The sequence below is a fragment of the Cyprinodon tularosa genome, unplaced genomic scaffold (assembly GCF_016077235.1).
Source record: "Cyprinodon tularosa strain WSP-4 unplaced genomic scaffold, ASM1607723v1 ctg683, whole genome shotgun sequence".
Classification (NCBI taxonomy): domain Eukaryota; kingdom Metazoa; phylum Chordata; class Actinopteri; order Cyprinodontiformes; family Cyprinodontidae; genus Cyprinodon; species Cyprinodon tularosa.
Window position 1 is genome coordinate 1,914 of NW_024039433.1, and position 27,642 is coordinate 29,555.

Genomic DNA, 27,642 nt, shown 5'->3' on the forward strand with positions numbered 1-27,642 from the left:
TGTTTTGTTGTTTTGTTATAAATATTCTATGGAGAGAAGGGTTACAAGAAAATAAATTACAGTTAAATATACAAGATATTTTGGGGGAAAAAAATCTACTTATGATTATTTTTGTAATTTGATAAACAATCTTGAAAAAACGAAATTGGTAGAAAGGATATAAGTTTATTTATGTAAATATTGTTAATATTTATTTTTATTTTTCAGTGGGAAAATACATAGCATCCCGATCCACACTCCACTGAAGTAGATGGTGGTAATGCACATCATAAAGTTGCTTGCCAGCCGCCATAAAACAGAAGCAGAAGAAACAGTTTTACTAATGCAAACTATAGAAAAAATTAAAGAAATATACTTACAGAAAGCTGACGGGATTCCATTGCTCTCAACTTAGCAGGTACAACCCCTAGGACCCCAGTAACGTCACGTACTGTACAATACCGCCAACTGGTGGTATGTGGCTGTATGTGAAGCAAGTTGTGCTGAACTGCCGCAGCAGAGAGAGGCTGTCTGTGAGCCTGCGAGCCTGCGGTCAGGGCAGCATGTGAGCCTGCGAGCCTGCGCAAGGGGTTACAAATCGCGAAAATACACATACAAATCCTTCTACGCATTTGTGCATCTCACGCGGCAGAAGAGTAGCAAAAATCACGTGTGTAAAGAGAGCCAACCGAAAAACCGCTTGACTTGTAACCAATGATTTGTCTGTATTTCTGGGTCTTGAAGCGAAAATACTTCAGACACAAGTGTCTCTGTGTGTGCTTACAGATTGATCTACACATTTGCAAGTCTCAGTACACATTTGCAGATCTGAATACAGATTTGTGGATTTTTTACACATTTGCAAATCTCAGTACACATTTGCAGATCTGAATACAGATTTGTGGATTTTTTACACATTTGCAAAACGGATTACACACAAGTAGTTTTACACATTTGCAAAACGGATTACACACAAGTAGTTTTACACATTTGCAGATTGTTGTACAGACACACAAATCTCCTCACACATTTACAGATTTATTTACACATTTTCAAATCCCACTGCACACACACAAATCGAGATACAGACACACAACTCTCCACACACATTTGCAAATATTAAAGCCACCATTTTGGCCCCATACGCCATGACTGCTTTATGTTTTATCTTGTAGAAAAATGCAGATAATCTTAAACGAAGAACTAGATTAATTTGTGACGGGGTCCACAGCACAGCTGTTTGGAGAGATTAGTTGGCTGCGTGGTTGCCCGATCAAAATGCCGCAAATGTAAACAAACGGGTCAGAATAAAGGTTATAATTTATCCTGGCCTGATATCTATCCAACATACGTCTGTGGATAATGTGAAATATTATGAGTAATTTAAGTTTGGGGATCAAATAAACGCATCGTGAGGATCTGAAAGCGTCAGAATCTGCAGAGTGTCACAGATTAACTTGTGATCCAGCGGGATCTGGAGGAATATGGGCTGTAAAACGCTCCATCTCCTGGGATGTTTGGATGTTATTATCTTATCCTCAGTTAGGGTTGTAGCAGGCTACTTTACATTTTTAACTGTTATTGTTGATCATTTTTCTTACCGCAATTAGGAACCTGTCATGATGTGTGACCATGTTCACGCAGTCAGCTGTCATCTTATTCCCTTCTGTTGTTTTGAGGACGCCACATTATTTGATTTGCATGCAGAACAACTTTAAATCATTCACGTTTTTCAAGTTACGGGCAATAGAGTATTGCTTTGTCTACTTTTTACTATTGGTCTAAATTGTTTGCTTTCACTGGTACAATTAGAATGACAAAAAGCAACTCAGCAAAAAACGTTGATTACGATGAAATGTTTGTCATTTCAGAGTTACGAGATAATATTATCTTGCCCATCTGTGGAAAAATGTTAAAATAAAAGGAGGGCATAAGAGTTCATGTGGGATCGAACCCGCGGCCGACGTTGATTTAATTTGCAAAGCGTCTATATATCTGCAGAGCTAGTGAGACGAACACTAAAAGTGACCCCATCTGCGATAATGAACCTGTTGCGTGTGTCTGCTTTGCCTGTTTAAGAGCTGGTCTAGATCAACTCTAGATCAACTGGTGACAGTTAATGTTTCAGAGTCCGCTGTTCGCTTAAAACATGTTTGAATTCCAGAATATCAGATATTATTACTATTTTTTCCTTCTTTACTCTTAGAACAGAATGGGGCCTCCCCGTTAAGAGATAGTTAGACAGTAAGTTATGCTCTGCTATTAAAAGGAAAAATAATAACCAGATCATTTTTTTCGATCAGATATCTACCGTAAAATCTCCCTGTTTTATTTATTCATTGTTTGGCAGCAGTTAGCCTGGAGGCTCTGCTGCTTCTTTTAATGCTTTAGTGCAGCAGGTTCTGCATTTGTTCGCCCCGATGCCCAAAATATCACATATATTCACACAATATATAAACTGAATTCAGAGATTTCACTCTTCCCCGCAGCAGTTATGTTATTTTGCTTTGTTCCTGCAACACATCTTAAACTTTAAAGACATTTATAACTCCTCTGGGAACGAGTTGGGCTGTAAGTTTCCCTCCATATAAACAGTCGGCGCTTTTGAGAAAAAAAAAAAAAAAAGAGGAAATTTTTATTTTCGCTTGTTTTAATTTACAAGACATACAGGACGACAAAAAAATGGGAAAAAAAATTACACCGATAGTTGTTCCCATTGACCTTTTATTGCACTGGCTGTTTTTACTTCTCATACAGCTTTCTGTGGTTTTTCTACTCGGTTCTTTCTCTCATCGCTGAGGCTCTGAAACAAACAGATAAACAACAGCAGGACAAGTTCCTCAAATCTCTGTGTGCGGGTTTGGAGAAAACCCTAAAACATGCTATATGCTTTCTTAATGCAATTAAATACCTTTGTGATGGTGACTTCTTAAAATCTCAACGTATTTCGCATCGATCGGATAACAAAATAATTTGTAGTTCTTGGAGTCTACACGCAGTTTACTTCCTGTTTGAGGCGAGGGGTCCTGAAAAGCCCCGCCCACAGACACATCTGCAAAAATCAGCGGTTTTCCAGTTGACGTCACCAGTTGATCTCCTCCCCAGTTGATCTGTCATACCGGTCACAGCATGGATCGGTGTTTCAAGGGCAGAGTAAATGAGGTATTAGAAAGGTTTAAAAGCTATAATGCTGCATATAAAGGGAAGCAGGGCAGAGATCATAACATCTAAATCAACACTGGTTGCATTAATGTAAAAATGGATTGATGAAAAATTAAACTCATTTGAACTTTAAGACAACGTTAATATTCAACCCTGGCTGCTGAAGACGGGCTAACGTTAGCCCCGGATCCTGCAGACGGGCTAACTTTAGCCCCGGATCCTGCAGACGGGCTAACGTTAGCCCCGGATCCTGCAGACGGGCTAACTTTAGCCCCGGATCCTGCAGACGGGCTAACTTTAGCCCCGGATCCTGCAGACGGGCTAACTTTAGCCCCGGATCCTGCAGACGGGCTAACTTTAGCCCCGGATCCTGCAGACGGGCTAACGTTAGCCCCGGATCCTGCAGACGGGCTAACTTTAGCCCCGGATCCTGCAGACGGGCTAACTTTAGCCCCGGATCCTGCAGACGGGCTAACTTTAGCCCCGGATCCTGCAGACGGGCTAACTTTAGCCCCGGATGCTGCAGACGGGCTAACTTTAGCCCCGGATGCTGCAGACGGGCTAACTTTAGCCCCGGATCCTGCAGACGGGCTAACTTTAGCCCCGGATCCTGCAGACGGGCTAACTTTAGCCCCGGATGCTGCAGACGGGCTAACATTAGCCCTGGATGCTGCAGACGGGCTAGCATTAGCCCTGGATGCTGCAGACGGGCTAGCGTTAGCCCTCGATGCTGCAGACGGGCTAACGTTAGCCCTGGATGCTGCAGACGGGCTAGCGTTAGCCCTGGATGCTGCAGACGGGCTAGCGTTAGCCCTGGATGCTGCAGACGGGCTAACGTTAGCCCTGGATGCTGCAGACGGGCTAGCGTTAGCCCTGGATGCTGCAGACGGGCTAGCGTTAGCCCCGGATGCTGCAGACGGGATAGCGTTAGCCCCGGATCCTGCAGACGGGCTAACGTTAGCCCTGGATGCTGCAGACGGGATAACTTTAGCCCTGGATGCTGCAGACGGGCTAGCGTTAGCCCTGGATGCTGCAGACGGGATAACTTTAGCCCTGGATGCTGCAGACGGGCTAGCGTTAGCCCTGGATGCTGCAGACGGGCTAGCGTTAGCCCTGGATGCTGCAGACGGGCTAGCATTAGCCCTGGATGCTGCAGACGGGATAGCGTTAGCCCCGGATCCTGCAGACGGGCTAACGTTAGCCCTGGATGCTGCAGACGGGATAACTTTAGCCCTGGATGCTGTAGACGGGCTAGCGTTAGCCCTGGATGCTGCAGACGGGCTAACTTTAGCCCCGGATGCTGCAGATGGGATAGCGTTAGCCCCGGATCCTGCAGACGGGCTAACTTTAGCCCCGGATCCTGCAGACGGGATAATTTTAGCCCCGGATGCTGCAGACGGGCTAGCGTTAGCCCTGGATGCTGCAGACGGGGCTATTATCCGCTTCAGGTAATGAAGACATGGCTAACCGCTAACACACATTGGTTTGGCGTCTCCACTGACCAAGTACAGGTGCTGGTCATAAAATTAGAATATCATGAAAAAGTAGATTGATTTCAGTAATTCCATTTAAAAAGTGAAACTTGTATATTATATTCATACATTACATACAAACTCATATATTTCAGATGTTTATTTTGTTTAATTTTGATGATTACAAATGACAACAAATGAAAATCTCAAATTCATCATATCAGAAAATTAGAATATTGTGAAAAGGTTCAAAATTGATGGCCCCTGGTGCCACACTCTAATCAGCTAATTAACTCAAACCACCTGCAAAAGCCTTTAAATGGTCTTTCAGTCTAGTTCTATAGGCTACACAATCATGGGGAAGACTGCTGACTTGACAGTTGTCCAAAAGACGACCATCGACACCTTGCACAAGGAGGGCAAGACACAAAAGGTCATCGCTAAAGAGGCTGGCTGTTCACAGAGCTCAGTGTCCAAGCACATTAATAGAGAGGCGAAGGGAAGGAAAAGATGTGGTCGAAAAAAGTGTACAAGCAAGAGAGATAACCGCACCCTGGAGAGGATTGTGAAACAAAACCCCTTCAAAAATGTGGGGGAGATTCACAAAGAGTGGACTGCAGCTGGAGTGAGTGCTTCAAGAACCACCACACACAGACGTATGAAAGACATGGGGTTCTGCTGTCGCATTCCTTGTGTCAAGCCACTCTTGAACCACAGACAGCGTCAGAAGCGTCTTGCCTGGGCTAAAGAGAAACAGGACTGGACTGCTGGTGAGTGGTCCAAAGTCATGTTCTCTGATGAAAGTAAATTTTGCATTTCCTTTGGAAATCAAGGTCCCAGAGTCTGGGGGAAAAGAAGAGAGGCACTTCATCCACGTTGCTTGAAGTCCAGTGTAAAGTTTCCACAGTCAGTGATGGTTTGGGGTGCCATGTCATCTGCTGGTGTTGGTCCATTGTGTTTTCTGAGGTCCAGGGTCAACGCAGCCACATACCAGGAAGTTTTAGAGCACTTCATGCTTCCTGCAGCTGACCAACTTTTTGGAGATGCAGATTTCATTTTCCAACAGGACTTGGCACCTGCACACAGTGCCAAAGCTACCAGTACCTGGTTGAAGGACCATGGTATCCCTGTTCTTAATTGGCCAGCAAACTCTCCTGACCTTAACCCCATAGAAAATCTATGGGGTATTGTGAAGAAGAAGGTGCAATACACCAGACCCAACAATTCAGAAGAGCTAAAAGCCACTATTAGAGCAACCTGGGCTATCATAACACCTGAGCAGTGCCACAGACTGATCGACTCCATGCCACGCCGCATTGCTGCAGTAATACAGGCCAAAGGAGGCCCAACTAAATACTGAGTGCTGTACATGCTCATACTTTTCATGTTCATACTTTTCAGTTGGCCAACATTTCTATAAATCCTTTGTTTTTATTGGTCTTCAGTAATATTCTAATTTTCTGATATGATGAATTTGAGATTTTCATTTGTTGTCATTTGTAATCATCAAAATTAAACAAAATAAACATCTGAAATATATGAGTTTGTATGTAATGTATGAATATAATATACAAGTTTCACTTTTTAAATGGAATTACTGAAATCAATCTATTTTTTCATGATATTCTAATTTTATGACCAGCACCTGTATATTACTCTTGTATAATGTGAGGTTCGTGGTTTGTTCAGAAAAACCTTTTCTCTGCAACAGTATCTGGGCTTCGGTTTGGATCTACACCAGAGAAGATGATGGAAGAGAGCGGGATTGAAACAACCCCTCCTGTGAGCCCAGCTCCCGTAACGGTCGCGGCTGCAGCCAGAAGTCCACCAACCACTACTGGTAAGGCTGGAAGGTTCCTCTCTCAGTTAACCAAACCTCAGATCCAGGCATTGCTCTAAGAGGGGACCAATCATCATCTCTGTTTGATCCCAGATTCTAAAATAAAAAATAAAAAATCTTAGGCCAATGATCCAAACCCTGGTTGGTGTATCTGCACTTCATAGAGAAGGTTTTTACCTTTCTTAGATAACCAGCTAACATTTGGATGCCTCACTCTATAACCATATAAATGTCAATTTAAGGAATAAAGCAGTTTGAAAGACCTCTTAGTTTTGGTTAATTTTGGCTCCCCCAGTGGACAAAAGCTGCATTGCTTTGCCTGAGGGACCCCACCTGTTGTTGGGTCCCTTTATTGGGACCCCACCTGTTGTTGGGTCCCTTTATTGGGACCCCACCTGTCGTTGGGACCCATTATTGGGACCCCACCTGTCGTTGGGTCCCTTTATTGGGACCCCACCTTTTGTTGGGTCCCTTTATTGGGACACGACCTGTCGTTGGGACCTCTTGTTGGGACCCGACCTGTCGTTGGGACCCCTTTATTGGGACCTTACCTGTCGTTGGGACCCCTTTATTGGGACCTTACCTGTCGTTGGGACCCATTATTGGGACCCCACCTGTTGTTGGGTCCCTTTATTGGGACCCCACCTGTTGTTGGGTCCCTTTATTGGGACCCCACCTGTCGTTGGGTCCCTTTATTGGGACCCCATCTGTCGTTGGGACCCATTAGTGGGGCCCAACCTGTCGTTGGTACCCGACCTGTCGTCGGAACCCATTATTGGGATCCCACCTTTCGTTGGGACCCATTATTGGGGCCCAACATGTCGTTGGGACCTGACCTGTCGTTTGGACCCCTTTCTTGGGACCCCACCTGTTGTTGGGACCCCGACCTGTCGTCGGGACTCGACCTGTCGTTGGGACCCCACCTGTTGTTGGGACCCCACCTGTCGTTTGGACCCCACCTGTCGTTTGGACCCCACCTATCGTTTGGACCCATCGTTGGGACCCGACCTGTTGTTGGGACCCGACCTGTCGTTGGGACCCGACCTGTCGTTGGGACTCGACCTGTCGTTGGGACCCCACCTGTCGTTGGGACCCCACCTATCGTTTGGACCCCACCTATCGTTTGGACCCATCGTTGGGACCCGACCTGTTGTTGGGACTGGACCTCTTGTTGGGACCCGACCTGTCGTGGGAACCCATTATTGGGACCCCACCTGTTGTTGGGTCCCTTTATTCGGACCCCACCTGTCGTTGGGACCCATTATTGGGGCCCAACCTGTCGTTGGTACCCGACCTGTCGTGGGAACCCATTATTGGGACCCAACATGTCGTTGGGACCTGACCTGTCGTTTGGACCCCTTTCTTGGGAGCCCACCTGTTGTTGGGTCCCTTTATCGGGACCCCACCTGTTGTTGGGACCCCACCTGTCGTTGGGTCCCTTTATCAGGACCCCACCTGTTGTTGGGACCCCACCTATCGTTTGGACCCCACCTATCGTTTGGACCCATCATTGGGACCTGACCTGTTGTTTGGACCCCTTTATTGGGACCCCACCTGTTGTTGGGTCCCTTTATTGGGACCCCACCTGTTGTTGGGTCCCTTTATTGGGACCTCACCTGTTGTTGGGTCCCTTTATCGGGACCCCGCCTGTTGTTGGGACCCCACCTGTCGTTGGGTCCCTTTATTGGGACCACACCTGTCGTTGGGACCCATTATTGGGACCCGACCTGTCGTTGGGACCCGACCTGTCGTTGGGACTCGACCTGTCGGTGGGACCCCACCTGTCGTTGGGACCCCACCTATCGTTTGGACCCCACCTATCGTTTGGACCCATCATTGGGACCTGACCTGTTGTTTGGACCCCTTTATTGGGACCCCACCTGTTGTTGGGTCCCTTTATCGGGACCCCACCTGTCGTTGGGTCCCTTTATTGGGACCCCATCTGTCGTTGGGACCCATTATTGGGACCCGACCTGTCGTTGGGACCCGACCTGTCGTTGGGACTCGACCTGTCGTTGGGACCCCACCTGTCGTTTGGACCCCACCTATCGTTTGGACCCATCGTTGGGACCCGACCTGTTGTTGGGACCCGACCTGTCGTTGGGACCCGACCTGTTGTTGGGACCCGACCTGTCGTTGGGACCCGACCTGTCGTTGGGACTCGACCTGTCGTTGGGACCCCACCTATCGTTTGGACCCATCGTTGGGACTCGACCTGTCGTTTGGACCCCACCTATCGTTTGGACCCATCGTTTGGACCCGACCTGTTGTTGGGACCCGACCTGTTGTTGGGACCCGACCTGTTGTTGGGACCCGACCTGTCGTTGGGACTCGACCTGTCGTTGGGACTCGACCTGTCGTTGGGACCCCACCTGTCGTTGGGACCCCACCTATCGTTTGGACCCATCGTTGGGACCCGACCTGTTGTTGGGACCCGACCTGTTGTTGGGACTCGACCTGTCGTTGGGACTCGACCTGTCGTTGGGACCCGACCTGTCGTTGGGACCCCACCTGTCGTTGGGACCCCACGTGTCGTTTGGACCCATCGTTGGGACCCGACCTGTTGTTGGGACTGGACCTCTTGTTGGGACCCGACCTGTCGTGGGAACCCATTATTGGGACCCCACCTGTCGTTTGGACCCATTATTGGGACCCGACATGTCGTTGGGGCCCGACCTATCGTTTGCACCTGACCTAACGTTTGGACATGTTCATATCTGATAGATTCACTGCTTTTAATCTTTTTCTTCCAGGTGTGTCCAGCCACCTTCCTCTCACTGGGACCAGTTCTGTCTCACCAGCCTCCGTTTCTATCCCTCCTCCATATGTTCATCCTCTTCCTCCCTTCAGTAGCTCTTTAGCTGCTCCCAGTCCCTCCCAGTTGACTGCCTCTTCTAAAACATTCCCCACTGGTTCCAGTTTCCCATCGGTTGATTCCCCATCTTTGCCTCATCTGGCCTCCTCTGTTGGTCCACCTTTAGCAGCTGCTATGACCGCCACCTCTGGACAGCCACCAATGACAGGCTTCTCCAGGAGTGCAGGACATGACATCACACGTGGTCACGCTGGACGGACGCCTCAGACGCCTCTGATGCCTACGTTCTCTAACGCCTCTCCGGTGCCAGGTTGGAGCCGCACATCGTTCTCTGGTTCAATGGCTGATTTTTATAGATCTAATTAAACAAAATGAGATGAATCTATAACTTGATTAATTAATATTTACATTGAGTCTGCATTTTATTTTCATTAGGCTGTTATAAACCATTAGTCGATTAATATATCAATGTTCAGTTTATTGGTGGAGTAATCAAAGAATAAAACTATCATTTTTTGTTGTAGCAACCTAAACTAGTAGAAATATAATTTTTTTATAATATTAGTATTGAATAAGATTTCATTGCTAAAAATGCACTAAGGTTAGAAATTCACCTTCAATCTGAAAAAAAAATCGTATTTTCTTACGTGCAAAATCAGATGAGAAAGAAAATATTTCAAACAAAAAGAAATGATTGAGGCAAATAAATAAACGCTACATTTCACGGAAATTACATCAGACTTTCAGTCTGATGCTTGAAAAAACTAGAATTTTTAAAATGCTTAAATTCTATTCAGTTTATTTCTATAGCACCAATTAACATCATGTCACCCCAGGGCTCTTTACAGAGGAAGAAGGAAACATCTAACATCAGCATAAAAAAAAAAATACATATATATATATTAGGGGTGGAACGATCACAAAATCCACGGTTCGGTTCGATTCACGGTTTCTGGTCACGGTTTTCAGTTCGGTTCGATACATGTTGATCGTTACGCCGAAATCCCATAAAAATGTATGGAATTAATGAAAAAATCCCCCAAAAAATAATGGATTTTAATTATTTTTAATGATCCGCGGAAACCCTGGATCATTTCCGCATGTTTTGCTGCTTTGAATTTAATCATCTGGCGCATGCCCTCTACCATCTCCAAGGAACTCAGAGCGGAGCGGACGAAGCCACAGTGAAGGCTGCAGGCTTTGCTTTGAGCAGCCGGTCTGGAGCGCAGCGGGGCGGAGCGCTGACGGAGTATGAGGGATTTCGGGGTTAGCACGACATGTTGGTCATGTTGCTGTTAGCATAAACAAAACGTGTTGCGCAATGCTTGCACACTGTTGCACTTTTATCCCCAGCTTTCTTTCCGCCGTCATCGTAGGTCACTCTAAATGCAAAGTGGTCCCATACAGCAGACCTATAAAGTGCTGCTGGCGTGTCTTCCAACTCCTGTTCTTTCCCACTCGCCATACCCACACAATTCTCCACAACAACTGATTTTTTTCTGCTACACCCGGCTACGCTGCTTCGCTTCTTCTTCTTCTTGTTTACTACTGGTGGTTGGCTTTGGTCGCAGTACCGCCACCTTCTGCTCGGGAGTGTAAACGCTTCGCCTATGAGAAAAAGGAGCAGCGCATGAACCGAACGAAACACACGCGAACCGAACCGAGACAGTCGAACCGAACGGTTCGGACGGTTTTCATAAACCGCCCCATCCCTAATATATATATATATATATATATATATATATATTAGGGATGGGGCGGTTTATGAAAACCGTCCCAACCGTTGTGGTGGAAGTGATCGCAAACTTGTTTGGCAACTACTTTCTCAAGAATTTTAGCTCAGAAAGGAAGATTGGATATAGGTCTATAATTAACCAAGTCATCTGGGTCAACCTTGAACACTCTGCTCCACATCGTCCTAGTCAAAGCCCAACCACTTCCAGGTAATCCAGAAAACACGAGTCCCTTTTCTCTGTAGCAACTCTTCAGCTTTAGCAGCAGCCATGCTGTGAGTAAACTGTGGAGCTACTGGGTGGAAGGAGGAAAGAGGTGGTGGAAGCAAACGCGCAGGTAAAAAAATGCAGAAGAAGAGACGTCCTCGATTTTACGATTTAGCAAAATTTCAATATATGGACTTTTAAAAACTTGAATTAATCGTATTAATTTGATTCCTCTCCCAACTCTAGGATGAACCCATGATGGTTAGGGTATGGGTCACAGTCAGGCTGTAGAAATAAATGGAAGTCCATGGAAAGGTCCTGCAAAGACAGCAAGACAAGTTTTTGTGTGAGAGTGTGTCCCTGTAGGAGGGAGGCTGGTCTCCAGCAGTCGGTTAATGAGAGACTCGTCTCCATCAATCACTGAAACCTCTGGTTTTCTAAGACCTGGTCCTTCTACTCTGACTTCCTGAACTGTTTCTGTTTCCAGGTGTTGTGTCCAACAGCATGGCTCCACATCCAGCCTTGACAACAGGACAAGATACAGGATCTCCAATAACTTTCCCAGAGGATGAGGACGACCCCAGAGCCTCTGAAGAGGCTGAAGCTGCAACAGGCATATGGGGCTTTTTTAAGGTTAACTCTCTAATCCTTCCACACTTCTGCCTTTCTGCTTGGTGAGACACGTCTCTCCTTTGATCCAAGTTTGCTTCTATTAGAAGATTTTAATATACGGACCAGCGTCTGCAGAAAATAGCTGGACGGAGCGCGGATATGAAAATGCCTGGAAGTGAATGCTGGTATGGAAATGAGCCAGCAGTGCTGACCTGGCTGGCATCTGAAAACTGCTGCTGCTGGTTCTGATGAGCATAACCACACCGGCAGACCAAGATCTGAGGAGACGCCCAGCAGCCACAGCTACATTAAACCTGGCTGAGACCTCAGACTGTCACTCCACTGTCAGAACTACAGCTCAACAAATTCCCTCTCTGCGTTTAACCCGTGGGGAGCAGTGGGCTGCCATGGTGCGGCGCCCGGGGAGCAGTGAGAGGTTGAGGGTCTTGCTCAGGCACCCTGAGTGTCAGTCTTGAACTCACAACCTCTGGGTTCCAAGCTCTATGACCTAACCACTAGGCCACCACAGCCCCCCAATGTAAATAAACATGTTGCAGCATGTTGTGGAGATCCTGAGATTACTGATAATCTACTAAAATCTGGATTCCACTAAAGACCTGTCTGCTACGCCCCCCCCCCGCTGTCCTGGGAGGTCTGTCCTGACTGTTCAGAGCATGTCCAGTCTGTGTTTTGTCCTCTCTGTCCCGCTGCCCTCCAGTCCCGTCTATCAGCGGTAATCATCATTCATTCGTCACTTTTAGACTTCATCTGATTTGCTATTCCTTGTGGACAGAGTAGCTGCTTGGCTGAAGGAGTCACAGCAGCAATCAGGGAATTTAACCGGCAGCTGCTTTGATGTATGTTTAGGTCTAATTAAGGCAACAGGTTGGTTCAATGAATTATTAGCTGGACTCTCAGAAACCTGCAATGCACCAGTAGAGGTGATTCCTTCCTGCTTCCTGACTGGTTCTCAGCCTCATAGACGGAGCTGTTAGTTTCCAGCAGAGAGCAGAGGGTTAGTGAGGAGCAGTGAAGGAAACCATAATTATTGTTGTGATTTGTCAGAATTCAGCCAATCGCTCTATTAGGCCAAATCCCAAAGAAAAGGGATTTATTCCAGCATTCCGTAACGCAGACTGAGCTGTTCTCTTCACCTGTCTCTGTGTTCCCTTTGTCTTTAGGGGGTAGCTGGTAACCCGGTTGTAAAGAATGTCCTGAATAAAACCAAACACTCGGTGGAGTCAATGATCACTACCCTGGATCCTGGCATGGCGCCGTACATCAGTAGGTTGAGCCGCTCACCCCTCTGCTTCCATCAGGGGGCTTCATGTTCAAAGGTCTTCACTCAGGTTTCTGCCCTTAGAGTCGGGAGGAGACATTGACATTGTGGTGGGTTCAGATAAAGACATCAATGTCCAGGCAGTCAGAGAGGCCTTTCAGGAGGTGTTTGGGATGGCCACCATCACTGGAGAGCCCAGTCAGTCCAACATCGCCCCCCAACCAGTGGGCTATGCAGCTGGACTTAAGGTCAGTTTCTTCTCTCTTCTAGCTTTGCTTTAGGATTTTAATATTCTGAAGCAGAATGATGAAAAAGGGGTCCCTATGTCCTCCAGCAGTCTAAGCCTATAGCAGTAGAACTATAGAGATAGAATGAAGCAGAATGATGAAAAAGGGGTCCCTATGTCCTCCAGCAGTCTCAGCCTATAGCAGCAGAACTATAGAGATAGAATGAAGCAGAATGATGAAAAAGGAGTCCCTATGTCCTCCAGCAGTCTAAGCCTATAGCAGCAGAACTATAGAGATAGAATGAAGCAGAATGATGAAAAAGGGGTCCCTATGTCCTCCAGCAGTCTCAGCCTATAGCAGCAGAACTATAGAGATAGAATGAAGCAGAATGATGAAAAAGGAGTCCATATGTCCTCCAGCAGTCTAAGCCTATAGCAGCAGAACTATAGAGATAGAATGAAGCAGAATGATGAAAAAGGGGTCCCTATGTCCTCCAGCAGTCTAAGCCTATAGCAGTAGAACTATAGAGATAGAATAAAGCAGAATGATGAAAAAGGGGTCCCTATGTCCTCCAGCAGTCTCAGCCTATAGCAGCAGAACTATAGAGATAGAATGAAGCAGAATGATGAAAAAGGAGTCCCTATGTCCTCCAGCAGTCTAAGCCTATAGCAGCAGAACTATAGAGATAGAATGAAGCAGAATGATGAAAAAGGGGTCCCTATGTCCTCCAGCAGTCTAAGTCTATAGCAGTAGAACTATAGAGATAGAATGAAGCAGAATGATGAAAAAGGGGTCCCTATGTCCTCCAGCAGTCTCAGCCTATAGCAGCAGAACTATAGAGATAGAATAAAGCAGAATGATGAAAAAGGAGTCCCTATGTCCTCCAGCAGTCTAAGCCTATAGCAGCAGAACTATAGAGATAGAATGAAGCAGAATGATGAAAAAGGGGTCCCTATGTCCTCCAGCAGTCTAAGCCTATAGCAGCAGAACTATAGAGATAGAATGAAGCAGAATGATGAAAAAGGGCCCCCTATGTCCTCCAGCAGTCTAAGCCTATAGCAGCAGAACTATAGAGATAGAATGAAGCAGAATGATGAAAAAGGGGCCCCTATGTCCTCCAGCAGTCTAAGCCTATAGCAGCAGAACTATAGAGATAGAATGAAGCAGAATGATGAAAAAGGGGTCCCTATGTCCTCCAGCAGTCTAAGCCTATAGCAGTAGAACTATAGAGATAGAATGAAGCAGAATGATGAAAAAGGGGTCCCTATGTCTTCCAGCAGTCTAAGCCTATAGCAGTAGAACTATAGAGATAGAATGAAGCAGAATGATGAAAAAGGGGTCCCTATGTCCTCCAGCAGTCTCAGCCTATAGCAGCAGAACTATAGAGATAGAATGAAGCAGAATGATGAAAAAGGGGTCCCTATGTCCTCCAGCAGTCTAAGCCTATAGCAGCAGAACTATAGAGATAGAATGAAGCAGAATGATGAAAAAGGGGCCCCTATGTCCTCCAGCAGTCTAAGCCTATAGCAGCAGAACTATAGAGATAGAATGAAGCAGAATGATGAAAAAGGGGTCCCTATGTCCTCCAGCAGTCTCAGCCTATAGCAGCAGAACTATAGAGATAGAATGAAGCAGAATGATGAAAAAGGGGTCCCTATGTCCTCCAGCAGTCTCAGCCTATAGCAGCAGAACTATAGAGATAGAATGAAGCAGAATGATGAAAAAGGGGTCCCTATGTCCTCCAGCAGTCTAAGCCTATAGCAGCAGAACTATAGAGATAGAATGAAGCAGAATGATGAAAAAGGGGTCCCTATGTCCTCCAGCAGTCTAAGCCTATAGCAGCAGAACTATAGAGATAGAATGAAGCAGAATGATGAAAAAGGGGGTCCCTATGTCCTCCAGCAGTCTAAGCCTATAGCAGCAGAACTATAGAGATAGAATGAAGCAGAATGATGAAAAAGGGGTCCCTATGTCCTCCAGCAGTCTAAGCCTATAGCAGCAGAACTATAGAGATAGAATGAAGCAGAATGATGAAAAAGGGGCCCCTATGTCCTCCAGCAGTCTAAGCCTATAGCAGCAGAACTATAGAGATAGAATGAAGCAGAATGATGAAAAAGGGGCCCCTATGTCCTCCAGCAGTCTAAGCCTATAGCAGCAGAACTATAGAGATAGAATGAAGCAGAATGATGAAAAAGGGGTCCCTATGTCCTCCAGCAGTCTAAGCCTATAGCAGTAGAACTATAGAGATAGAATGAAGCAGAATGATGAAAAAGGGGTCCCTATGTCCTCCAGCAGTCTCAGCCTATAGCAGCAGAACTATAGAGATAGCTCAGGATAACCTGAGCCACTCTAACTAGAAGCTTTATCAAAAAGGAAAGTTTTAAGCCTAGCCTTAAAGTAGCATTCTTTAAAGGCAAGGCTTTATCTTCTATAATAAAACAGCAGCGTTTAGTTACATTACATTTCAGGAAGGACTCGGGGTTTTGAATGGAAGTTCAGCAAATGTCTCTTTGTTAAACTAAAAAGTAAAACATTGCTATTTTAATGACTGAGAGTTTGCTCCACAGACTGTGGTTAGCGTTTAAAGCTGAAGGAGCGTATCTATATCTCTGCAGGGAGCTCAGGAACGGATTGACAGCTTGCGTCGGACCGGAGTCGTCCACGAGAAGCAGCCTGTTGTCGCCTTGGAAAGCTTCATAGCTGAACTCTTTCCAGAGAAGTATGAAACCATCCCAACAGCCCAAACGATAGTCGCAGCACAGAGGAGGGCTAACCAAGTCCAATTTGCTTTTTTGTGTCCTTTTTTTAACCAATGTTGAATTTACAATTTAAAATTTGTATTTCTCTGCACCAACCAACAGCATGTAGATGTTTCCCTTCAGGTCTGATGAAAGCTTGCTTTTTGTGTCCAAAACTTAAAACCAGTTTCTGCCACATAAGGTGCTGGAAGCAGAGAACCAGAACCTAGTCTTGACAGAAATGAAACCAGTGCAGTGAGAGGCGGCGATAAGCCTCACCTGGCAGAATCATTCATGTCTTTGCTGCTTTGATTCATGCCGGTTAAACATGTTGCTCTGCATTCAGAATATTCTCTCTCCTCACCTCAGTCAGCTTCCCCCTTCTGCTGTTTGAGTTAAATTGAGCTGCAATCAGCTTTTAGGGATCAATCAATTGTGTCACATGAGTAATTATTCATATTTAATTATCTTTGTCCTAATGTTCTAATGATAAGATATACTGCATCATCAGGCTAAATCAATAGCACTGCTAACTGAATTCTAGCTGCTGCTATTTAGTAGATCAGCTTCTTGTTTCTGTTGTCCTTTGAGTCGATCAGGAGGAATTAGTTTCATATTTGAAGAGCAACACTGCATGATGTGGACATTTTAGTTCATTTTAGAGCAGCTTCCTCTGCTTAATGTTTAAATAGGAGCAACATCTTAATCTTTGTGAAAATAAAACGTTGATGAAAACATCAGTGGAGCGAAAATGATCAAATTCCATTCAGATCCAAACTATTTCCCCTCTGAAATGTTCCTCATTCTGATCGAATGGAAAAAGGAAAACCTTTCATGAAGAGGGTCAGACATGAAACTATCCACCTCTAGACAATATACCCAACAAGTAGGCTGTTTTTAATAAGACCACTGATGTTAAAACAAAAGCTGCACAGCAGACATGGTGGATTCCACTACAAATCCAGTATATCCACAAACAGTTAAGCTCCTGCTGATTTCTCCAGCGTCTGCCTGACGTCCCAGAATCACCTAAACTCTGCAGACGCTGAACTTTCCATGGATTCTTTCTATTCTGGGCGTAAACAGAGGATTCATAACGAGTCCAGAACTTCTGTCCAACGACAGCCTAACTTCTGCATGACGCACGGCAGCGTAACGCTCAGGAAATGATGAGTCCTGTTTAGGGCTGGGTATTGTTCAAAAATTTTCGGTTCCGGTACCAATACCGATACCTTCACTTCGATACCGGTTCCTGAACGATACTTTTTTAGATACCAGTTTTATAATATCAATTCGAAAAAAAAGAAAATTATACAACATAAAGAAGTACAAATCTTGATTTTTATTTTAAGCTCTGATTTTTCCATTTACCGTATTTTCACGACCATAAGGCGCACTTAAACGTCTTTTTTTCCCTCAAAATGTGCGGTGCGCCCTATGGTGCGGTGCGCCCTATGTGTGTTGTAACTGCGACTTTTGAGACCACCTCATTGAGGAGATGATGAAAGAGTGGCTGAATGTAAGGAGACCAGGTGTTTTTTTTTTCTACTCATCGCCATCGCTGTTAATATGTAACTCCATGCGTGCCCACCCATCTCACAGCTGATGTGAAAAACATGGGGAAACAAATTAATGCTGTGCTCGCTGTTCAACCGCTCGACATCGGTGTGAACCGGACCCAGCAGGTGCAGCAGAAGCAGCGAGTTTACATGCAAAGTCAATGGTTGACGCGCGTATAGGCGCAGCAAAAGGTCCCGCAGCGCGTTTTGAGCAGCAGGCGCAGCGCCTCGGGAGCGTTTAAGCATCTGACGCACCGCCAACGCGCTGCTGCTGCTCGAGATGGAAAAATTGAAGTTTTGCTGCTGGACGCGCCGCATCAACCAATCAGAGAAGCTGATCTGGGAGCTGACAGCGAGACAGACACAGCGCTCTGATGACATTAACGCAAATGAAAAAGGCTGGATGGATGAGGAGATGATGAAAGCGTGGCTGAGGCAGGTGTATGTGAGGAGACCAGGTGGTTTTTTCCACGCATCACCATCGCTGCGTGCCCATCTCACAGCCGATGTGAAAAAAAAGGTGAATCAAATGAACGCTGTGCTCGCCGTTATCCCGGGGGGTCTGACAAAGGAACTTCAACCGCTCGACATCGGTGTGAAGCTGCCGTTCAAAGTAAGGCTGCGAGCGGCGTGGGAGCGATGGATGACAGACGGAGACCACAGTTTCAGGATAAGTGGAAGGCAGCGCCGGGCAAGTTACGCCACCGTTTGCGGATGGATTGTAGATGCTTGGACTAACGTGTCTGCTGGCTCTGTTGTTCAAGCTTTCGCAAAAGCAGGCATTATTTCTGAGGAGCCGCGCTGCACGGAAAGTGACTCTGACAGCGAAGAAGGGGAAACTGGCATGTCTGATTTAGCGCAGCTGTTTAATTCAGAAACAGAGGATGATGACTTTGATGGGTTTGATTAATACTTTGTAATAAATACATGAATAAAGCACAATCATACTCAGTTTTGCTCCCGCTCTATTTTTCTACCTGAAAACTTAATTCAACAGCAGCCTCTGGGCCGGGTCTCCTCCTCTTCATCGCGGCGGCTGGCAGGTGTTTTTTCATCTAAATAATCTAAATCTTGCAGCTATATTTCCTGTGATCAGTGGGAATAAAGTAGTTTTAATATGTTTTTAAGTGAGAAAGTCCACCTGAAAACTTAATAATTGCAGTCAGTTCATCCAGATTATCTATTTCTGTCGGAGGCGCTCAGACCCCCACATACCAGCGGTGCACCGACAGGAGAAATCCTTTCAACAGCAGCCTCTAGGCTGGGCAGCCTCCGGGTTCACGCGGTGGCTGGCAGGTGTTTTTCATCTAAATAATTTAAACTGCAGGCACCAGGATACCGGTAATAAAAGCGAACATATTCCGTCGGCAGGTTTCAGGATTTTAAGTTAATTTAGGAGTGAATCAGAACGCTGTGTCATCTGAGATGTGTCTGTCTCACGGCCAGCTCCCAGGTTTGATTAATACTTTGTAATAAATACTTGAATAAAGCACAATCATACTCAGTTTTGCTCCCGCTCTATTTTTCTACCTGAAAAGTTAACTCAACAGCAGCCTCTGGGCCGGGTCTCCTCCTCTTCACCGCGGCGGCTGGCAGGTGTTTTTCATCTAAATAATTTAAACTGCAGGCACCAGGATACCAGCAATAAAAGCGAACATATTCCGTCGGCAGGTTTCAGGATTTTAAGTTAATTTAGGAGTGATCACAGCGCTGTGTCATCTGAGATGTGTCTGACTCACGGCCAGCTGCCAGGTTTGATTAATACTTTGTAATAAATACATGAATAAAGCACAGTCATACTCAGTTTTGCCCCCGCTGTATTTTTAAATACGCTGTAGAGGTATTTAAAGGTAGTAGAGGACATTAACCTGTATATAAAAAACGCGCCCTATAGTCCGGTGCGCCTTATGTGTGTGTTAAATACAGAAATGGGACACATAACTGAGACTGCGCCTTTTAGTACGGTGCGCCTTATGGTCGTGAAAATACGGTACATTTTTCCTCTTACATAAAAAAACAAATTTCAGTGTCTAATATTCACTGTTACATTGTGAGGACCTTTTTATTTAGCAGTTTTCCTTTAGAAAAATTACCATGTCTGACAAACAAGCCCGTTGAATGGGATCCTACTGACAGCGCACCGCTGGTATGGGGGGGTCTGAGCGGCTCCCACAGAAATATTGGAAGGCAGGATGAACTGACTGCACTGATTAAGTTTTCAGGTGGATTTTCCCACTTAAAAACATAATAAAACTACTTTATTCCCACTGATCACAGCAAATATAGCTGCAAGGAGAATAAAGGATAGAGTAGCTCCGCCCAACGTGTGTCAGAGCCACTTTTGCACCGTGCAGCCAGAGCAGCAAAGCTGCTTCATCCGCGCGTCAGAAGCTGGAACAAGCAACAAAAAGGAAGCAGCAGACGTGATTTTGCTGCTCCTGCTGCGTCCAGTGTGAACGCATCATGATTCACTCCGCTCTGGCTTTGCTCCGCCCACGGGCTGCTGAGAGGAGGATGGTCGCGCCGGCTGCAGTCCGCTCTTCTTGCAGTCAAACACTGAGCAACTTTCTGTTCTTAAATAGTTTCCATGCACGATGTATTGCATTGCGCACTATTGGCATCAGTCTTAATAAAGTGAAGCCGCACTTTTGACCTGGGGGGCATTTTAAAGGGGTTCCACGACGCTCACAACCAGTTCACAACAGATACACATGAACCCTGGCTGTATTTTTCTTGGATGACGCAATCACGTTAAGTGTTACAGCCAATCACCGAAACTTGGTACCAAAAGACCAGGCATGTTTCGATACTCTGTAGAACCGATGCATTTCGGTCGGTACCATAAAAGTACCGAAGTTCGGTAACCAGCCCTAGTCCTGAGGGGGGCAGCGATGCGCCTGGAGGCGCCCGGCTGCAGAAAGAGATGTCTTGAACTTTAACTGAGCCATCAGATCAACGAAGCCGAACCACAGCAAGACCTGCTGTGACCCAAACAACAGCTCTGATGTCATCAGTCTAAGCCCCTCCCCTCAGGGGACTGCGCGGGGGCCTGTCAGGGAGCCCCAGCAGAGTGGGGGCCTGTCGGGGAGCAGGGGCCTGTCAGGGAGCCCCAGCAGAGCGGGGGCCTGTCAGGGAGCCCCAGCAGAGTGGGGGCCTGTCGGGGAGCAGGGGCCTGTCAGGGAGCCCCAGCAGAGCGGGGGCCTGTCAGGGAGCCCCAGCAGAGTGGGGGCCTGTCGGGGAGCAGGGGCCTGTCAGGGAGCCCCAGCAGAGCGGGGGCCTGTCAGGGAGCCCCAGCAGAGTGGGGGCCTGTCGGGGAGCAGGGGCCTGTCGGGGAGCAGGGGCCTGTCAGGGAGCCCCAGCAGAGCGGGGGCCTGTCAGGGAGCCCCAGCAGAGTGGGGGCCTGTCGGGGAGAAAGGGGCCTGTCGGGGAGCAGGGGCCTGTCAGGGAGCCCCAGCAGAGTGGGGGCCTGTCGGGGAGCAGGGGCCTGTCGGGGAGCAGGGGCCTGTCGGGGAGCAGGGGCCTGTCAGGGAGCCCCAGCAGAGCGGGGTCTGTCAGGGAGCCCCAGCAGAGTGGGGGCCTGTCGGGGAGCAGGGGCCTGTCGGGGAGCAGGGGCCTGTCAGGGAGCCCCAGCAGAGTGGGGGCCTGTCGGGGAGCAGGGGCCTGTCGGGGAGCAGGGGCCTGTCGGGGAGCAGGGGCCTGTCAGGGAGCCCCAGCAGAGTGGGGGCCTGTCGGGGAGCAGGGGCCTGTCAGGGAGCCCCAGCAGAGTGGGGGCCTGTCGGGGAGCAGGGGCCTGTCGGGGAGCAGGGGCCTGTCGGGGAGCCCCGGCAGAGCGGGGGCCTGTCGGGGAGCAGGGGCCTGTCAGGGAGCCCCGGCAGAGCGGGGGCCTGTCGGGGAGCGGGGGCCTGTCGGGGAGCCCCGGCAGAGTGGGGGCCTGTCGGGGAGCGGGGGCCTGTCGGGTAACGGGGGCCAAGCTGCAGCAGATGTGTGTCTGTGTGGGAAACAGGGGCGGCCCCACATTAGCATAATGACATCATCATTTATAACCATAAATTCACATTAATGAATAATAAAAACAAAGTTTATTCCATTTGGAAGCGCCCGATGCTTCAACATGTCGGCATTCAGAGATGTTTGATGTGTTTCAGGTGGTTCGATCTTTGCTGTTTGATGTTGGACGATCCTGCTCACGCCATCTGCTTGGAGGTCTTCACTCAGGCCACTCCTCTGGCTCCTGATCACGTTCAGCAGGTAACAACTGTGCTTTGCTGAAGAAAATATTATGTTCCAGATGTTTCCTTTAACATCTCCAGTGATTTAACAACTCCATCCAAGTTAGTTTCATTGTTAATTTTTGACATTTGTTGAAGTAAAACACGCCTCATGTTTTCTATTATGTCTCATGGTTTTCCAGCTAAGCTCTAAATGACTCATTTCATCCTTTCCTTCCTGAGGAACCAAGTTCAGTTCAGCTCCTGTCAGATGTGACACAGACTTTATTGTGGACAACAGAACAATGTGACCCTCCAGTAACAACCCTGCTTAACCAGAACATAATGAGACCAATGAAGAAGAACCATGCAGCATGCTTGTAGCGACAGTGGAGAGGAAAACTCTCTTTAAACAGGAAAAACCTCCAGCAGAACCAGGCTCAGTGTGAGCGGCCATCTGCTGAGCCCGACTGGGGTTCAAGGAGACAGAAGCAGACATAGAAAAAGAACATAGAAGCTCTGATCTATAAACACTTTCTAAATTAGAAAAGCTCATTTTAAATTAGCTACTCAGGCGGCTCTGTCTGGGAACGAAACAGTTAGTCAGACGGGCTCTGAGGCAGTTTTAGTGTCAGAGGATGAAAGAGAGAAGAGAAATCCCTCGGTGTTCACCTGGACAACAACCTGGAGACACAGCTGAAGACGTCTGCAAGAAGGGACAGAGCAGACTGGACTTCTAGAGGAAGCTCAGAGGCTGCAGATCTTCTATCAGTCTGATCTCTGCCTCCATCATCATCATCATCAGAGCTAATGACTGAAAGAAGCTTAAGCAGCTGATAAAGAAGGCCGGCTCTGTGTGCTTAACGAGGGCGCCTGACCAAATTACTTTGTTTTGGGATTCTTCTGCGCCCCTCCCAGCGGACTCATGCAGACAGAATTTCTGCACCGAACACCCAGGAAAACTGGTAACCAGGCGGATGGATCCGCACGGGAAACATGGTGAGCAGCGGCAGCTCCTGCTGGCGAGGGTTCGCAGATGTAAATATCTAGAGCCGTTCTGTGATTTAACTCATAAATATCAGCACTATCAACAGATGGTTAAAAACTCCAAGAAAGAAACAACTGTTTCTGTCCAATGGCAGGAAGAGGACTTCCTGCGTCCAGCTATGCTCCGCCCACAGAACTACGGCCCAGTTTTTACCAACTGAAAAAGAAGAGCTTGGAAAGTCTGCAGCTGCAGAACTACAGCCATGGCCAAAAGTATTGAGAATGATTCAAATATAATTTCACCTGATCTGCTGCCCTCTGGTGTTCATGTCAGATGTTGCATCACATCCAGAAATACAATTGCATCATATTCTGAGTAACCAAAGCTTTTAATGACAGAATGAGTTAATGCAGGAAGTCAATATTTAGACTCCTCTTCTTCAGGACATTTCTCCCTGGCTGCTCTCCATCAGCTTCTGGACCAAATCTTGACTGATGGCGTCCATTCTGCTCCATCAATGCTCGAATTTGGTCAGGATTCTGTTGATGATTGACCAATGGATTAAGATCAGGGGAGTTTCCAAGCCATGGACCCAACATCTCTCTGTTTTGTTCCCTGAGCCAGTTAGATATCAGCTTTGCTTTATGGCGAGGTGCTCCATCATGCTGGAAAAGGCATCGTTCAACACCAAACTGCTCTGGGACGGTTGGGAGAAGTTGCTCTGGGAGGACATTCTGGTTCCGTTCTTTATTCATGGCTGTTTTTAGGTCAGACTGGGAGAGAGCCGACTCCCTTGGCTGAGAAGCAATCCCACCATGAATGGTTCCAGGATGCTTTACAGTCGGCATGAGACCAGACTGCTGGTAGCGCTCACCTGGTCTTCTCCCAACCAGCTGTTTTCCAGATGTCCCAAACAATGGAAAAGGGGATTGCTGAGAGGAAATGACTTTCCCCCAGTCCTCAGCAGTCCCCTCCCTGGACCTTTAGCAGAATATCAGTCTGTCCCTGATGGTTTTCCTGGAGAGAAGTGGCTTCTTTGCTGCCCTCCTTGAGACCAGGCCTTGCTCCAAGAGTCTCCGCCTCACAGTGCAGATGCACTCACACCTGCCTGCTGCCATTCCTGAGCAAGCTCTGCACCGCTGGTAGCCCCATCCCGCAGCTGAAACACTTTTCAGAGACGGTCCTGGCGCTCGCTGGTCTTTCTTGGCGCCCTGGAGCCTTTTTGGCAGCAATGGAACCTCTCTCCTTGAAGTTCCTGATGATGCCATAGATTGCTGACTGAGGTGCAATCTCTCTAGCTGCCATTCTCTTTCCTGTTCGGCCATCTTTGTGCAGTGCAATGATGACTGCAGGTGTTTCTTTAGAGATAACCATGGTTCACAGCAGAGAACCAATGATGCCGAGCAGCAGCCTCTTTTTAAAGTGTCCAGTGGCGTCATTCTGACTCAATCCTGACAGATTGATCTGCAGCCCTGTCCTCATCACCACCCACACCTGTGTTCATGGACCAATCACTGAAACCATGGTAGCTGCTCCTTTAAGGCAGGGCTGCAATCACCATGAAATGTGTTTTGGTGATAAAGTTCATTTTCTAGGCAAATATTGACTTTGCAATTAATTGCTGTTACGCTGATCACTCTTTAGAACATTCTGGAGTTTATGCAGATTGCTGTTATAAAAACTGAACAGTAGACTTTGTAAATATTAACATTTGAATCATTCTCAAAGCTTCTGGCAGGACTGTTCAGGCCCGACTAGAAGTTCTGCTTCAGCAGGAAAATTATGAAAAAAGCTGTGATTCCCACCTTCCTAACAATGAGCACGTTTCCCTGAGCCTGACCTCATTAAGGTTCATTAACACCCACACCCACTGTAGAGATTTCTCAGAGCCTCATTGGACCCGACAGTACCGCTTCAGTTTGCATGTTTTCTAAACCATGTTTTTGGCCGCCCTGTAAAGCCTGGAACTAATTCAGACAAAAGCTTCCAGGATGGGAAGAGAAACATCTTCAAACTTGGAAACAAAGTCCAGTGGATTGATTTTGAGACTCTTCCCCAGGATCCTGTGAGGAACCACAGTGCCGGCATTATTAGACCTCCACTGTTGATCCCTGCATTTTATTAGAGCGTCTGGAAAACTGGGTCAGTCTTTCTGGTCTGGAAGGACAGGGACCTTTATGTGTGAGTGGGTAACTTTACACCAGAGCCCACAGAAATCACATGTGGTGTTCCCCAAGGCTCCATCTCAGGGCCCCTCCTATTCATCAACCTGCTCCAATTACCGTGCGTTACCATGGCACCATGTGGGTAAATCAGAGAAGAAATCAACCCTTGAATATTCTGACTGAATAACTTCCCCTCCGACGGACTCAGAACAGCTGCTGAGGACTGATGGATCTTCTTTAGTGTCAAACACGGCAGCATGTTGTCCAAAGTAGTTAATATAAGAAGTTAATAATTGTTGTTTATTTTGACAGGTAAAATGTTGCTGGTTATTTTATTTTGTTTTCTATTGTGATTTGAGTTTTTAACCCTTTGGATGAAATAAATGTTGCCGTATTGAAATAGTTTTGGATGCTTTGTTTTATAGAAAGTTTACCTGTTAAAAATGTTTTGCTCGTCTAACTACAGGTGATTTGGTATAAAGCTGAAAGTCACTAGCATAGACCTTTTTGTTCCCACAGGCTCAGTCCCGGACCCCTCCTGACTACAGCCTGCGTTGGTCCGGTCTGGCTGTGACGGTGGGGGAGGTCCTGGAGCACGGTCTGCCCAACATTAACAGGACAGACTGGCATCAGTCTGTGACGGGGTTGAGCCAACGTCACATGATCCAGAGCGCGGCCAAAGCTCTGGCTGGAATCTACAAACAGAAACTTCCTTCCTGGATGGAATGAGGCTGATGAAGATAACCGCTAACGTTCCTCTCTTTGTTTTAGATCCATTGCTTTGTGCCAACAGAGATTATCTCAGTTAATTTTTAATTTTTATGATTTCAACTCAGTCTTTTGTTGAAGTATTGTGCTTTGAAAAAGTAAACAATTGACAATCAGTATGTATTCTAGATGGGTCACTGTCTAGTATTTTTAAAGCATAGTGCCAGTTTTCTGACACTGTCTGCCATGTAAATAAAAATGCTAACCCTTACAATGATTTTCATAAGTTGATGAATTGAAAATAAATGTACGTTTTCCCATTTTCCCCTAACGGATGTTTTCTGACATTTAACATAGTCTGGAGTTTCCTCCTTTGCACTGAAATGTGCTTTCATGTACGATCTGGTGGAGCCAACAGAATTGACAAAGAGTTGCCTTCCAGTTGAAGCCTGATTATGGTAGGATGATCCACTGGTTTAGATCCACTGGTTTAGATACGTGGATGACACTTTGGTAAAATCCAGCTAAAGGAAGTGGAAGCTTTCACAGGACACATCAGCTCTGTCGACCATAACATCAGATTCACCAGAGAGGACGCCGAGGACAACAAACCACCTTCTGGTTTTCTTAATGTTTTTATATTTCTCATGCATTGGATGCCCTAAAATTGAGTTTTGGTGGACAGAAAAAATTTGAATTAAAACAATTTTTCCTTGTATGCAGACGCGATGTGCTACAGTCAGTGTGCCATGAATACATTCTCTGTTCAGTGGATCATTTTGCTATCAACACTATTTTATATCATTTCTCGCAAAACAGTAAGAATATGTTTCAAAGTTTCCTTTTTTTGTTCATATTTCAATCCTTTTTCTCATCAATATGCCAGAGTTTAGGGTGATGCATGCTGCAGCGACAGAAGAGGTCATTCTCAGCAGGCAGGTATAACTCCAGTGTCGTGCAAAGGTTGGTATCCCTGCCAGAAATGGTGTCCCGGGAGCAGGAGCTGATGGCGTTCACTCCACCTCGGTTCGAATAAGGGCAGTACAACATATACCCGGAGGCGTTTGACATGATGCTTAACCAGACTCTTCGATGGTCTGGTGTTGGACTGAGGGTGGACAGGCAGGCTGATTGGTCCTGTAAGGAGTCACCAGAGAGGAGACAGGAGCAGCGAGGAGATGAAGGAAACGGACCTGATCCTGGAGAGCGTCCGGTCTGGTTCTGTGGAGGACGAGAGCAAGGAGAGGTTAGAGGAGGCTCAGGGAGCTTAGAACGCTACCAGAGCTGACTGGCAGCTTGCTCCAGGAACCTGCTCCGTTATAAAGCTCCCCACTGATTGCTGAGTAACAGCCATGGAAAATTAACCCATTTTCTATGTTTCCATGGCGATCATGTGTTGCACTGTTACAGCCCACAATACAGCAACGGTTTACCATGGCTGAAACCAAGTTAAGGTGAAATTAATCAAATTAAAACACGGCTGAGAGGGAGTACAGAATGTGGTAGTCATAGGCAGTAGTCTGAGCAGCGGGAAAAGAGGCATTCAAGATGGTGGCCATGCAAAGTGCTTATGTCATGACGACCAAGCCCTATATAAACAATAAAATCCTGTAAAGTGCTTTAACAATATCAAACTGGAGAATAAATAACCAATTATGCAGCTATGGACATTTTTACAGTGATGGATGTTTGAAAATAGCAGCAACATCAGAGATGTGCAGAATGACAGCAGCAGGTTATTTAACCGACTAAGGTTTCTATCATTACATTTGATTTGAATTGTTCCTGCTCCCGGTGGGTGGAACCTTTATTCCACTCTGGATTCTCATCAGTCTTTGTTCACTTTATAATAAAAAATAAACTTCTGTATTCATTCTTTTCCTGCTTTGTGTGTCAACTTTCATGGTTGCTAAGCAACAGAGCATACGGCGGTTAAACCCGTCGAACACT

At 46.7% G+C, this 27,642-nt stretch overlaps 1 protein-coding gene and 1 long non-coding RNA gene across 2 annotated transcripts; one reads left to right on the top strand and one right to left on the bottom strand.

Annotated features, from left to right (window-relative positions):
- The first annotated feature begins 448 nt into the window (after window positions 1-448).
- prrc1 (proline-rich coiled-coil 1) lies at window positions 449-26,023 on the top strand. The gene is made up of 10 exons (XM_038267765.1): window positions 449-453; window positions 504-508; window positions 6,320-6,453; window positions 9,207-9,578; window positions 11,696-11,841; window positions 13,002-13,104; window positions 13,184-13,347; window positions 15,942-16,045; window positions 21,769-21,871; window positions 25,504-26,023. The coding sequence occupies exons 3-10, from the start codon at window positions 6,360-6,362 to the stop codon at window positions 25,711-25,713; spliced, it is 1,296 nt and encodes a 431-aa protein (XP_038123693.1). The 5' UTR covers window positions 449-453; window positions 504-508; window positions 6,320-6,359; the 3' UTR covers window positions 25,714-26,023.
- On the bottom strand, window positions 2,686-3,071 carry LOC119771649. Its single transcript, XR_005279175.1, has 2 exons — window positions 2,891-3,071; window positions 2,686-2,782 (listed from the first exon to the last, which is right to left on the bottom strand). It is a non-coding gene; the product is annotated as an uncharacterized LOC119771649 (long non-coding RNA).
- Window positions 26,024-27,642: the final 1,619 nt, after the last annotated feature.